Source organism: Furipterus horrens, unplaced genomic scaffold (genome assembly GCF_987537825.1).
Source record: "Furipterus horrens unplaced genomic scaffold, mFurHor1.1.pri manual_scaffold_5, whole genome shotgun sequence".
NCBI classification, from domain to species: Eukaryota; Metazoa; Chordata; class Mammalia; order Chiroptera; family Furipteridae; genus Furipterus; species Furipterus horrens.
Window position 1 is genome coordinate 130,799,587 of NW_028327175.1, and position 12,953 is coordinate 130,812,539.

General features: G+C 45.9%; 1 protein-coding gene across 2 annotated transcripts in view; it reads left to right on the forward strand.

Annotated features, from left to right (window-relative positions):
- Window positions 1–12,953, forward strand: part of RET (ret proto-oncogene) — an 84,900-nt gene that overhangs the window by 64,021 nt on the left and 7,926 nt on the right. For both annotated transcript variants that reach the window (XM_090277805.1, XM_090277804.1), the window contains exons 12-15: window positions 773–920; window positions 2,394–2,501; window positions 3,560–3,774; window positions 3,857–3,979. In XM_090277805.1, the coding sequence (XP_090133931.1) occupies window positions 773–920; window positions 2,394–2,501; window positions 3,560–3,774; window positions 3,857–3,979 (594 nt within the window). The remainder of the gene's footprint in view (window positions 1–772; window positions 921–2,393; window positions 2,502–3,559; window positions 3,775–3,856; window positions 3,980–12,953) is intronic.

Consider the following 12,953-nt stretch of genomic DNA (forward strand, 5'->3'; position numbering starts at 1 on the left):
AAGCATCCTAGTGTGGTCTTGTGGTCTTGAGTATGTGGACAAGACTTCAGTAGGAATGAAAGGTGTGTAAAGGAGAGCATGATAAGCAGGTATGTGCAGGTTCAGGGTGATGGCCAGGCCCATGGAAGGATCGGCCTCTTTCACACAATTGGGAGCACAGTGGTACCTACCTGTCCAGGGGCTGCCATGCAGGGAAGTTGCCCTGGACACTTCCACCTGAAGATGTGGGTGCTGAGCTGGGAGGTGGCTTGGGCCACTGGTGCCCATTCAGTCCTCTGGGCATCTCTGGAGAGGGCACACCAAGGCCTGGGGCTGTAGCCCAGTCAGTGCCTTGTGGGCCTGGTGTCGAAAGTAGATGCAGTGCCAAGAGAATTGGGCCCGACTTCCATGAAAAGAGACCATGCTCCCACATGAGCACCTGTAGTGCTGAGTAAACCCTGAATGCCTTGTTTGGGAGTCAAGGACATGGAACCAGGGTGGCCCAGAGCATGTTCAGTAAACCGGGGACCAGTAATGGTAACAGAGTTCAGACAAGTCTGTAGCGACACCTGCCTTGCCATGGTGGAGACCTGTCATGGAATGACACCTCAGGGCTCAACCGTGGGATCCTGCCCTATGTGCATGAATGACTGGTTCAAATCATAGTCAGTTCTCTGCACACTGGAGCTTGTCCACTGGAAGCTCATTCATGATTTTTGCCTTATTCCTTTTTAATACCCTCACCATCTTTCTCTCCTCACCTCTTCTCTCCCTTCCTTCAATCCCAATATAGGAGGATCCAAAGTGGGAATTCCCTCGGAAGAACTTGGTTCTTGGAAAAACTCTGGGAGAAGGTGAATTTGGAAAAGTGGTGGAGGCAACAGCCTTCCGGCTGAAAGGCAAAGCAGGATACACAACTGTGGCTGTGAAGATGCTGAAAGGTACATGTCTAGGCAATACACACAGGTAGCTCTTCCATGCATACCTGTGGAAGCCCCAATGAGTAGATGAAGCCACCCAATAACCAACATGCTCGTAGCTGTCCTGGCACCTCCTCAAGAGCCTCTCATAGTTGTTCTTGAGTGGCCGAAGTCTGGGGACCCCACCTATCATAGGTAATGTGGGTCAGGGTGGTTACTGGAGGAGGGCGATGACTTTCCTCCCTTGGAAGGTTCTAGAGTGGTATTGATTCTATACCAACGTTGGGTAAAGATCAGAGTTTTTAAAAATTTAAGAACTGGTAGTTCTTTCCACCTCACTCTGCCCCATTCATTTCTCTCAGCTAACTGTCTGCTGGGGTCCTGGTGAAGAGACCACCTGAGAGGACTGGCCCTAACCCCAGGGTCCCCAGCAGACTGTCCCTCCTCAGTCTTGCCATGAGTGACCAGTTGTGCCACAAGCTTGGCTCTGAGTGGTCACACAAACACACACACACATATTCGTGTTTCTCCACAGAGACTGGGCAGACCTCCCTCTCCTGTGGTTGGGCTCTGGCCCAAGTCAACCAACCCAAGGTCCCAGTGGCAGTGTGGTGGGCGAGTGTTGGTTTGTGTGGTTTGTGTACACATGGATCCTAGTGCAGCAGTCATGGGGCCACACAACACAGTGCTTCTGGATGCTTCTCCAGGTCCTCAGACTAGGGTAACCCCTTATCCAAGAGACCTCACACCCTAAGAGGGCACAATGAGGCTGGGGGGGGGGCTCCCATATGTAGTACAGGGGGTCCTGATTCCTGATGTACCATCTCCTCTAGAAGCTGTTCTCTTATTTCCAGATGGGTCTGCAGCCAGAGACAGGGCATGGCACAGCTGGGCAGTGAGCCATGGGGCACTGACCCAAGAGGACTGTTTAGCCACAGCTTTTCACTCAAAACCCCCCATACCAGGCTCTTGGTGGGAGTCCAAACCCAGCTCCATCTACTTGAAGGATGCACATCTTCCTCATGGCAAGAGGGCTTCTGTGAAATCTTGTGATCTCTACCTTCCACCAGGGCTTTGCCCCAAACTGTTGAGTGCTTAGTCATTGGATGTTTGGGGACATCAAGGAGTCCCCTTACCTTTCCAGAGGATTAATGGGGGGGGGCTCTGTGCACTTCCATTTTTGGAAGACAGTGATTGCACAGAAATAACACCACTTACACACAGCCCTGTCTTGGGAGGCTGTTCATGGAGAAAGCTTACTTACATGGACACTGGGTCCTCAGGATCTTCTTTCCTGGAGGCAGAGGAGGCCATTGTTGACCATCCTATGGGCTGAGAGTAGCCTCAAGCTATGGGATCCTTGGGTAGGTTGTCTGAGAAGGAGATAATGGGTCTGTGCAGAGCCCCAGTGTGGGTTAATGTGACCCTGCATGATCACAAAAGGAGTTTCCAGGGGGATGAGTTTGCAACCTTCTCTGTTTACATGCATTTCAGAGAATGCTTCCCCAAATGAGCTGCGGGACCTACTGTCAGAATTCAACCTCCTGAAGCAGGTCAACCACCCCAACGTCATCAAGCTGTATGGGGCCTGCAGCCAGGATGGTGAGACCAGTCATGGAACAGCAGCTGCCTGGCATAGGCCAGGAGCTCTAGACTGCTGCACTCTTCTTCGTTCTCCTCCCCATCCTCTTCTTTTCTATCTCCAGTTCTCTGTCTTCCTGAAAATATGGTCTCTGGCTCTGGTTCCTACCTAGAGCCTCCTGTATCAATAAGAAGGCTGGGAGGGGCTGCTGCAGGAGTGCTTACATGAGTCCACTGATCTGGGAGCCCCAGGCCTGCTGGGGCTTCCCAGAGGTCTCTGGTAACACTCTGGTTGTTAGCACCCTGCTCCAGGCAGGACTCTCAGGCAGAGCTCTCAGGCAGAGAACTCCAGAAATACATAGTGACTTCTAGGGACCTACTGGGGACTAGGCATGCCATGACCTCCTGGTGACCCCAGTTCTGCATGACAAAGGCATTGTCACCATTTCTCACATAAGGACACAGAAGACTAGCCACCAGGGGCCTCTCACTGTTTGTGCACATGTGTGTGTGTGTGTGCGTGTGTGTGTGTGTGTGTACATGTGTATGTCGGGGGTGTGAGGGGACTGAGAGCCAGCAGGGAGAGGGCAGCAGGGATGCTGGTCCTAGGGTTGGGTCTAGGGTGAGAACAGAAAACAGGTGGGCCATGTGTGATCCAAACCCTCTGACTCCATCAGCTATTCCAAGGCCATGCTATGGCAGGACCAGGGATGCAGAAAGGTTTGGCATCCTAGCAGCAGGGGTATGCATCCCCAGGAAGCACCAAATGCAGTAGCTGCCTGCCTTGGGCACTCTGGGGTAACGTCATGTTCAACTACTCAGGCAGTGGCTTCAGCACGGGCACCACAGGGTGGAGAGCAAGTGATGTGAGAATGACGTGGGACTTAAGTCCTAGAGCTCCCACTTGCCACCCAGAGCAGGGCTGTATCCATCTGCCTACTTACTGATAGGGTGCAAAGCTACTCTGAGAAGGCCTGCATCCCCTCCTTCCTGTGCTGTGGGAGGTGCCCAGAGCTGGCTTGGTTTCTGTCTGCCCAGGACTTGACAGGCAACCAGCCCACAGTCCCCTCTGCCCCCAGGACCACTTCTCCTCATTGTGGAGTATGCCAAGTACGGCTCCCTTCGGGGCTTTCTGCGAGAGAGCCGCAAAGCAGGTCCTGGCTATGTTGGCAGCAGAGGCAGCCGCAACTCCAGCTACCTGGACAACCCAGACGAGCGGGCCCTGACCATGGGTGACCTCATCTCCTTCGCTTGGCAGATCTCACGGGGAATGCGATACCTGGCTGAAATGAAGGTGTGTGCTGCCCCAGCCAGGCACCCCCACTGCCTATGGTGGGCCTGGGTTTTACAGGTCCCTGCTATTATCTTCCTTGCAGCTTGTCCATCGGGACTTAGCAGCCAGAAATGTCTTAGTAGCTGAGGGGCGGAAGATGAAAATTTCGGATTTTGGCCTGTCCCGGGATGTGTATGAAGAGGACTCCTATGTGAAAAGGAGCAAGGTACCAGGTTCTGGGGTGTGCTGGCCTGGAGTCCTGTGCTGGGTGGGAGCAGCAGTCAGGGTACCCACAGGATAGAGGCAAATCCCTTAGAGTACCTGGAGAGGATCAAGCAGATTTTTAGAGTTTAAACTTCTAGCCCTCATCCCCAAATCCTTCCCTGATCTTGGGTCTTCAGAGACCCAGTTTAGGACTCACCCCTGAATCTGTTCCTTCTCTTCCTGAGGGTCACACCTACCCTTTCTGAGTTGGGCCCCAAAGCTTCTCTTGCTTTTAATCACTATCACTTTTGAAGGTCACCTATGCTGCAGAAATAGCCATCTTCTCCACAGTGTCCTCCCATCTACAGAATGAATGTCACTGTTCTTTTCTGTGTAATCTAGCTGTTTGCCCAGAGGACAGTAAAGTGGCCATTCTCTGTGGGAAGGAATGAAGCATGTTACAGGTGGAGGTTCCCTTGGATCCAGGGCCTGGGAACCCCTGACTGGCAAGTTTGGAAGGTGCAAGAACGGCCCTAGAGACAGGGTCCAGAGACAGTGTAGGGTTCTTAAAAAGCTTTCTCCAAATCTCTGAAGTAGGTGATTGGGCCCCTCTGGGGGAATCTGGTCCATGGCATTGGCCAGTTTCCTGTGGCATTCGTCTTGGCCCTCTCGGTTCTGTTGCCCACTTAGCCCCTCTCCTGCAGCCTCCCAGTTCACAGGCCATTCAAGTCACAATTGACATGACATTCAGAATAGATGCTGCTCAAAGAGAGAGAGAGAGAGAGAGAGAAACACCCAAAGTAACTGCATATATTTCAGCTTTAGTCTGAGAGCTGGAGTGAAGCCCTTATGTTGCCATGGGCTGTGAATATAATGTTTCATTTTTTCTGGGGTTTCTGTTGTGACAGCATATCTCAGTACTGCTAAAGGGGAAGTGGAGAGGGGCTACTCCCCTCCCTGTGAAGGGATGTGGCCAGAGCCTTCCTGTTGTCATACTGATCCTCCAAGAAGGCCCTGTGTCACAGAGTGGAGAAGAACAAGGAGTCCAAACACAGGGCCCTGGAAAGTACAGGGTGCAGGCAGCATTGTTACAAACATGTGCCCCAGAAATAGCCACATTTTATTAAGGACATGAATACTAAAGAATTCTTTAAAGAAAAACGAATTACAGTAAATGCTGCATTCAAATCCAGTGCACATATTTTTTAATTGATCTGTGCCTACAGACTCACCTACTGAAAAGCTATTTATCAACTTGCATTGGGGACATTTCTGATCAGCATGGCAAAATTATGCTTGCCTCCTCCCACAACCACATCAAAATTACAACTAAATTATAGAACAGCTACCCTTCAGAACCACCTGAAGACTAATTGATGAACAGTACTACAACCAAAAATATAAAGAAGTAGCCGCATTGAAACTGGTAGGAGGGGCAGAGTTGTAAAATTGGCTGGTTCCGTACCCACATGTGGGAGTTAAGAATCAGGAGGGACATCTCAGCTGTGATGGTCCCCACTGAGAAATGAGGAGTTCCATCCCCACACCAGGCTCTCCAGCTCAGATCATGATTGCCAGGAAGAGAAGTCTCCACAACAACTGGCTGTGAAAATCAGCAAGTATTCCTTCCAGGTGAGACAGAGGGGCTCCAGAAGTCCTCTTAAAGGTCCCAAGCACAGGCTCACTCACTTATAAATACTCTAAGCTCCAGAAAAGGGATAATGGCTCAAAAAGTGCCAGGGACAAACAGGGAGGAATGGAATTGTCTGGCTTCAGAGCAAGGGCAGGAGGGGCAGCTCTCCTCAGGATCAAAGTGCCTGCAAGCATCATTGTTGCTTTCTTGAGCCGTCCTGCAACCCAGCCTACAAGTACAGCTAAGCACAAAGTCTAAATCTCCATTAACCAGACTAACATGGTTCCCATCCCACCATGACAATTCTCTTACACCCTGCGTGGCTAATCCACACAAGCTGCCAGTCTTCACTGGCATTCAAGAATTTTCTAAAATCTCTCAAAGGTCCACAAACCCCAAACAGAAGCCCCTGGCCTCGATGTGCCCCATACCTCTTGCTAAATGGCTATAAGCCTGGCAATAGTGGTAACTGGCCTTGGTTCTCAGCATAACCACTCTGAGTTGCCTCCAAGGTGGAATAAGCAGTTACCAACCAAAAATCACTTTGTAGCTCCTATCAGGTGCCTCCAGGCCAGACACAGGTAGCCACTGACCTGGCCTGCACTGAATCCCATTCAAAGAGGCCCCAAAACCAACACACCTGGTGGCTGGCTCCATACCACACCAGAACACCACCCAATTAGCACTACAAACATCATATTCAAAAGCTGGACTCAGCAGGCACCTGAATGTCACTATAGCAAATCTCACTCCTGGGGTAAGCCTTTGCACAACAGCTTGTCCACTGTGGTCATGGACAGTCCTCACAGCTCATCAGCACAAGGGTCAGTCTTACCGACTTTATGTGCCAATGGCAATCAAGGTTCAGCTACAACAAGATGGCACAAAGACCCACACAAGGGACACCCCAAGAGCATCTAGCTCAGGCAAACAGGGAGACTGTGCCACAGGGCCCCACAGGACACCTACTACACCAAAACCACTCTGTTAAGACTGGGAGACATAGTAGAGCTACCTAATACATAGAAACAAACACAGGGAGGCAGCCAAAATGAGACAGGCATGTCCCAAATGAAAGAACAGTACAAAACTCTAGAACCAAAACTAAACAAATTAGAGGCAAACAATCTACCAGATTCACAATTCAAAACAATGGTTATAAGGATGCTCAGTTGAACTTAGGGGAATAATAGATGATTTTAGTGAGAATTTCAGCAAAGAAGTAGAAAACATAAAAGAGGAGATAGAAACAATTAAAAAAGCAAATGAAGAATACAATAACTGAAGTGAATACATTAGATGGAATCAACATCAAATTAGATTAAGCAGAGGATTAGGTCAGCAGATTTGGAAAACAAGGTAGCAGAAAACACCCAATCAGAGCAGCAGAAAGAGAGGAAAAGGGAGAGAGAGAAAATCCCCCCAAATGAGGATAGTTTAGGGGATGGGACCTCTGGGACAACATCAAGCATAACAACATACACATCATAGTGGTACCAGAAAATGAAGAGAGCGAGTGAACAAGGGATTGAGAACCTATTTACAAAAATAATGACTGAAAATTTCCCTAACCTGGTGGAGGAAAAGACACACAAGTCCAGGAATCCAAGAGAGTTCAAAGCAAGATGAACCCAAAGAGATCCACACTAAGATACATCGTAATTAAAATGCAAAAGGTTAAAGAGAAAGAGAATATTAAAAACAGTAAGAGAAAAGCAGTTAATTACCTACAAGGGAACTCGCATAAGACTATCAGCTGAATTCTCAATAGAAACTTTGCAAGCCAGAATGGATTTATGTGAAATATTCAAAGTGATGAAAATCAAGAACCTACAACCAAGATTATTCAAAGGAGATAAAGAGCCTTCCAGACAAGAAAAAGCTGAAGGAGTTTGTCACCACCAAACCATTATTACAAAGAATGTTCTAGGGACTTTTTGAAGAAGGAGAAGGAGGAAGAGGACGAGAAGGGAGGGAATCAAAAATACAAATTAAAAAAATCATAAATAATCTCACTGACAAGGCAAACATATGATAAAAGCAGTGGATCAACCAACACTAACACTATTACAAAGGTTAGAAAGCAAAAGTAGTAAGATCACGTGTAATTACAGTAAATTAAAGGATACACACAAGCACACAGAAAAGAAACAAAAAGTGACAAAAACGTAAATATGGAAGGGGTGAGTAATAATGGTAGTGATAACAGAATGTGTTCAAATTTAAGTGACCATCAATTTAAAATAGACTGCTATAAACATAACTTGGAATATATGAAGCACATAGTAACCACAGACCAAAAATCTGCAAAAAATATACAAGAAAGAAAGAGAAAGTAATCCAAACACAACACTATAGAAAGTCAACAACACAGAAGAGAAGAGAGCAAGAGAATAAGAAAGGAATAGAAAAGAACTAAAAAACAATCGGGAAATAATAAGACTTCCGGCCAAGATGGAGGCATAGGTAGACATGTTGCATCTCCCTCCACAGCTAAGGAGCAATACAACGACCTCAAAACTAAAAACAACCAGAAGTTCCAGAAAATCAAGCTGCATGGAAGTCCAACAAAGATGTAAAGAAGAAATAATGATCCAGACAGGAAGGAGGGGTGGATCCAAGGTGGAAAGGACATGGTGTAGAGGCGGCTGTGGCAGCAGCGGCAGCGGTGGTGACAGCGACAGCAGTTGTAATGGGCCAGCAGAAAGCGCAGTCACACAATTAGAAAGGTAGGGAGGGCCACCTGGGAGCATTCCCAGCACCAGACCAGACCACGAAGCTAATGGTTCCAGCACCAGGGAAAAATAAAGTCTCATTGCTTCTGACTGTGAAAACCAGTGGGGGGGGGGGGGGGGGGACAGAAGAAGAAACTTCCAGTCTCTAAGCAGAGTCCATTGTTTAGAGGGCCCCCACAGGCCTAGAACATCTGCAAACCCACCCACTATGGGAACCACAAACATGGCAACAGCTAGAGAGGTGCCAGTCCTATATGGTAAATGGGAGAAGTGTCTGAAAGAGGGACAAGTGCTGAGAAAGCAGCATTATTTCCTCTCAGACCCCTCCCCCACATATAGCACCACAATGTGGTGAAACGAGTCCCCCATACTGGTGAATACCTAAGGCTCTGCCACATACAATATATTATGTGAAACAGCTCTACCTAAGACACAGAGGCAAACAAACACAGGAGACTGTCAAGATGAGGAGACAGAGAAGTATGGCCCAAAAAGGGGAACAGATCAAGGTTCCAGAGGAAGAACTAAGTGATGAGGAGATAGCCAACCTAACAGACCAGGAGAAAGCCAACCTAACAGGTGCAGAGTTCAAAACACCAGTGATAAAGATGCTCACAGACTTGAGAGATATGCTTGAATACAGCAAACACAGAAGAAAAGAAGTGAAGGCTATACTGAAGGAAAATCCACATGAAACCAATGGTGAAGGGAAGGAAACCAGGGTTCAAATCAATGATTTGGAACATAAGGAAGAAAAAACAGTCAACCAGTACAGAATGAGGAAACAAGAATTGAATAAAAGGAGGAGAAGCTTGGGAAGCTCTGGGAGAACTTTAAACGTGCCAACATCCAAATCATATGGGTGTCAGAAGAAAAAGAGGAAGAACAAGAAATTGAAAACTTATGTGAAAAATAATGGAGGAAAACTTCCCAAATTTTGCAAAGGAAATAGACATACAAGTCCAGGAAGCACAGAGAGTCCAGGGCAAGCTAGACCCAGAGGGGACCACACAAAGACACATCGTAATTAAAGTGCCAAAGGTGAAAGATAAAGAAAGAATCCTAAAAGCAGCAAGAGAGAAGCAGAGAGTTGCCTACAAAGGGGTGCCTATAAGACTATCAGCTGATTTCTCAAAAGACACTTTGCAGGCAAGAAGGGACTGGCAAAATAATAAAAAAGAAAAAGAAAACTTATGTGAAAAAATAATGAAGGAGAAATTTCCTAATTTGGTGAAGGAAATAGACATACAAGTCCAGGAAGCACACAGAGTCCCAAGCAAGCTAGACCCAAAGAGTTCCACATCGAGACACGTCATAATTAAAATGCCAAAAGTTAAAGATAAAGAGAGAATTTTAAAAGCAGAAAGAGAAATGAAGAGAGTTACGTATAAGACTAACAGCTGATTTCTCAAAAGAAACTTTGCAGGCAAGAAGGGACTGGCAAGAACTATTAAAAGTGATGGAAAGCAAGGGCCTACAACCAAGATTACTCTATCCAGCACAGCTATCATTTAGAATGGAAGGGCAGATAAAGTGCTTCCCAGACAAGGTAAAGCTAAAGGAGTTCATCATCACCAAGCCATTATTATATGAAATGTTAAAGGGACTTATTTAAGAAAAAGAGGATCAAAACTATGAATATTAAAATGTCAACAAACTCACAACTATCAACAACTGAATCTAAAAAAATAAAAACAAACTAAGCAAACCACCAGAATAGAAACAGAATCATAGGTATAGGGATCATTTGGAGGGTTATCAGCTGGAAGGAGGAAGGGGGAGAAATGGGGAAATTGTGCAGGGATTAAGAAGCATAAATGGTAGGTACAAAATAGACAGTGGGATGTTAATAATAATATAGGAAAGGGTTAAGCTAAAGAACTTATATGCGTGATTCATGGACATGAACTAAGGGGGTTGGGGGTACTGAGTGGAGGGGAACAAAGGGGAAAGAAATTGGTACAACTGTAACAGCATAATCAATCAAATATACTTAAAAAAAATAAAATGATAAAATGGCAATAACTACATACCTGACATTAATTACTTTAAGTGTAAATGGATTAAATGCTTCAATCAAAAGATGAATTGATAGGACTTCAGGCCAAGATGGAGGCTTAGATGGACATGCTCAGTCTCCCTCTACAACTAGAGAGGAATACAACTACTTCAAAACAAAAGATAACTAGAAATTCCAGAAAATAAAACTACATGGAAGCCCAACGTACAAAGTTATAGACCAGCGGCGCTCTTGGGCAGGTAAGAGCGAAAGTGGGTGGTGCTGTTTGCGGTAGCATCTGGGACAGCGGCAGGGAGAGCAATCCCGGCTGCAGTTGAACTCCGGCAGCTTGCGACCCCCACACTCGGAAAAGCAGCCACTACATCACCTCCAACAGTGAGACCCAGAGGGCGGGAGGACGGATCCCGGTCTCCTAGCAGAATAACTGCAGGAATCCATCTTGGACCCCCGCCCCCACACAAAGCGCCACAGTGCTGCGAAATAAGTTGCGGATCTCCGCTGGTCGCTGGGTAGTGACCACAAAGGGCCACAGTGCAGCGAAAAAGGATGCAGATCGCCACCGGTCACTGGGTTGTGATGAGTACACAAGCACTGCCCCCTATAGCTGGCCCAAGAAAACAAAACGCATCTGTCAAAATGAGGCAGACAACTATAGAAATCCCGGTGGCTCAGCTCACCAGGCAACAGATGAAGAATCTGACAGATGAACAAATAAGAAACCTGTCAGAGGCTCAGTTCAGGGCCATTGTTACCAGGTGGCTTACAGAATTAACAAAAGATCTGGAAAAAGATGAGAAAGAATTGAAAAACACTCATACTGAAAGGAACAAAACCACATATGAGACAGATGGTGAGGAAATAAAATCCAGAGTTCAAATCAACAAACCAGAACATAGAGAAGGAGTAAACAGTCAACCAGTGCAGAGAGAGGAAACAGAAAGCAAAGAAAATGAAGAGAGGATCAGAAACCTCTGGGACAGCTATAAGAGACCCAATATAAGAATCATTGGTTTACCAGAGGGCGAAGAAGATGAACTAGAAATTGAAAAATTAAGTGAAAATATAATAAAGCAGAACTTCCCAAACTTGGGGAAGGAAATAGACGTACAGGTCCAGGAAGCACAGAGAGTTCCAAAAAAACTGGACCCAGGGAGAACCACTCCAAGACACATTATAATCGAAATGTCAAAAGTTAAAGATAGAGAATCTTAAAAGCAGCAAGAGAGAAGAAAAGAATCATGTACAAAGGGGTCCCAATTAGACTATCAACTGACTTCTCAAGGGAGACCCTGCAGGCAAGAAGGGACTGGCAAGAAATATTCAAAGTAATGAAAATCCAAAACCTACAGCCACGAATACTCTATCCAGCGAAACTATCATTCAGAATAGAAGGGCAGAGAAAGTGTTTCCAGGACAAAATAAAACTGAAAGAGTTCATCAGATCCAAACCACTATTATATGAGATGTTAAAGGGACTGGTTTAGAAAAAGGAGGATCAAGACTATTAACACTAAAATGAAAACTGCATCACAAGAAACAACAACAGAAGCTAGGGAATTGAAACGAAGGCAAACTAAACAGGCAATGAGAGTGGAAAAAGAACTATAGGTATGGGGAACATACTAGGGGGAGGTCAGCAGGAAGGGGAAGGGGGAGAGGGAGGGAGATGGTATAGGAATTAAGAAGCATAGTAAGAGGGAATGGAATAGACAGAGAGAGGTTGAGAAGAACTATATGCACAAACAATGGACATGGTCTAAAAGGGGGGGACAACTGGAGGGAGAGGGGGCACCGGGTGGAGGGGAGCAGAGGGAAGGGAAATTGGGACAAATGTAACACTATAATCAATAAAATACATTTAAAAAAAGATGAATGGATAAAGCAGAGGTGGGACTTATATGCAATGGAATATTACTTAGTCATAAAAAAGAATGAAGTCTTACCACTTGCAACAACATGGATGGACGTAGAGAATATTGAGGCAAGTGAAATAGCTTGGGCAGAGAAAGAGAAATGCCATGATATTTCACTTATATGTGGAATCCAATAAATGAATGGATAAATAAATAAACTAACAAGCAAGGCAGAAACAAACTCAAAGATACAGAGAACAAGGTGATGGTTGCCAGATGGAAGGGGGTTAAGGGGCTGGGTGAAAAGGTGAAGGGATTAAGAAGTACAAATTGGCAGTTACAGAATAGTTTCTGGGATATAAAATAAGTACAGCATAGGAAATATAGTCAATAACATTGTAATAACTATGTATTATGTCAAATGGGTACTAGATTTATCAGGAGGATCATTTTGTGAGGTATATAAATGTCTAGCCACTATACTGTACACCTGAAACTAATATAATATTGAATGCCAACTTTGATGGAAAAATAAACGTTTTAAAAATTGCATTGGAAATGATTTGTTATGTCTGACCCCAGCACCTCTGCAGTAGGGGGCACTCTACAAAAGAACACTGAAAGGGCCCTGGCATAAAATAAGAGGAAAAAAAACAGCCTCAAGGTACACAAACAGATTTCTTCCCTCAGAGCTCAGAAGAGCCTTCAGTATGTTAGTTTGCATCAAAAGTCTCCCAAAGTCATTCACCCTCGGA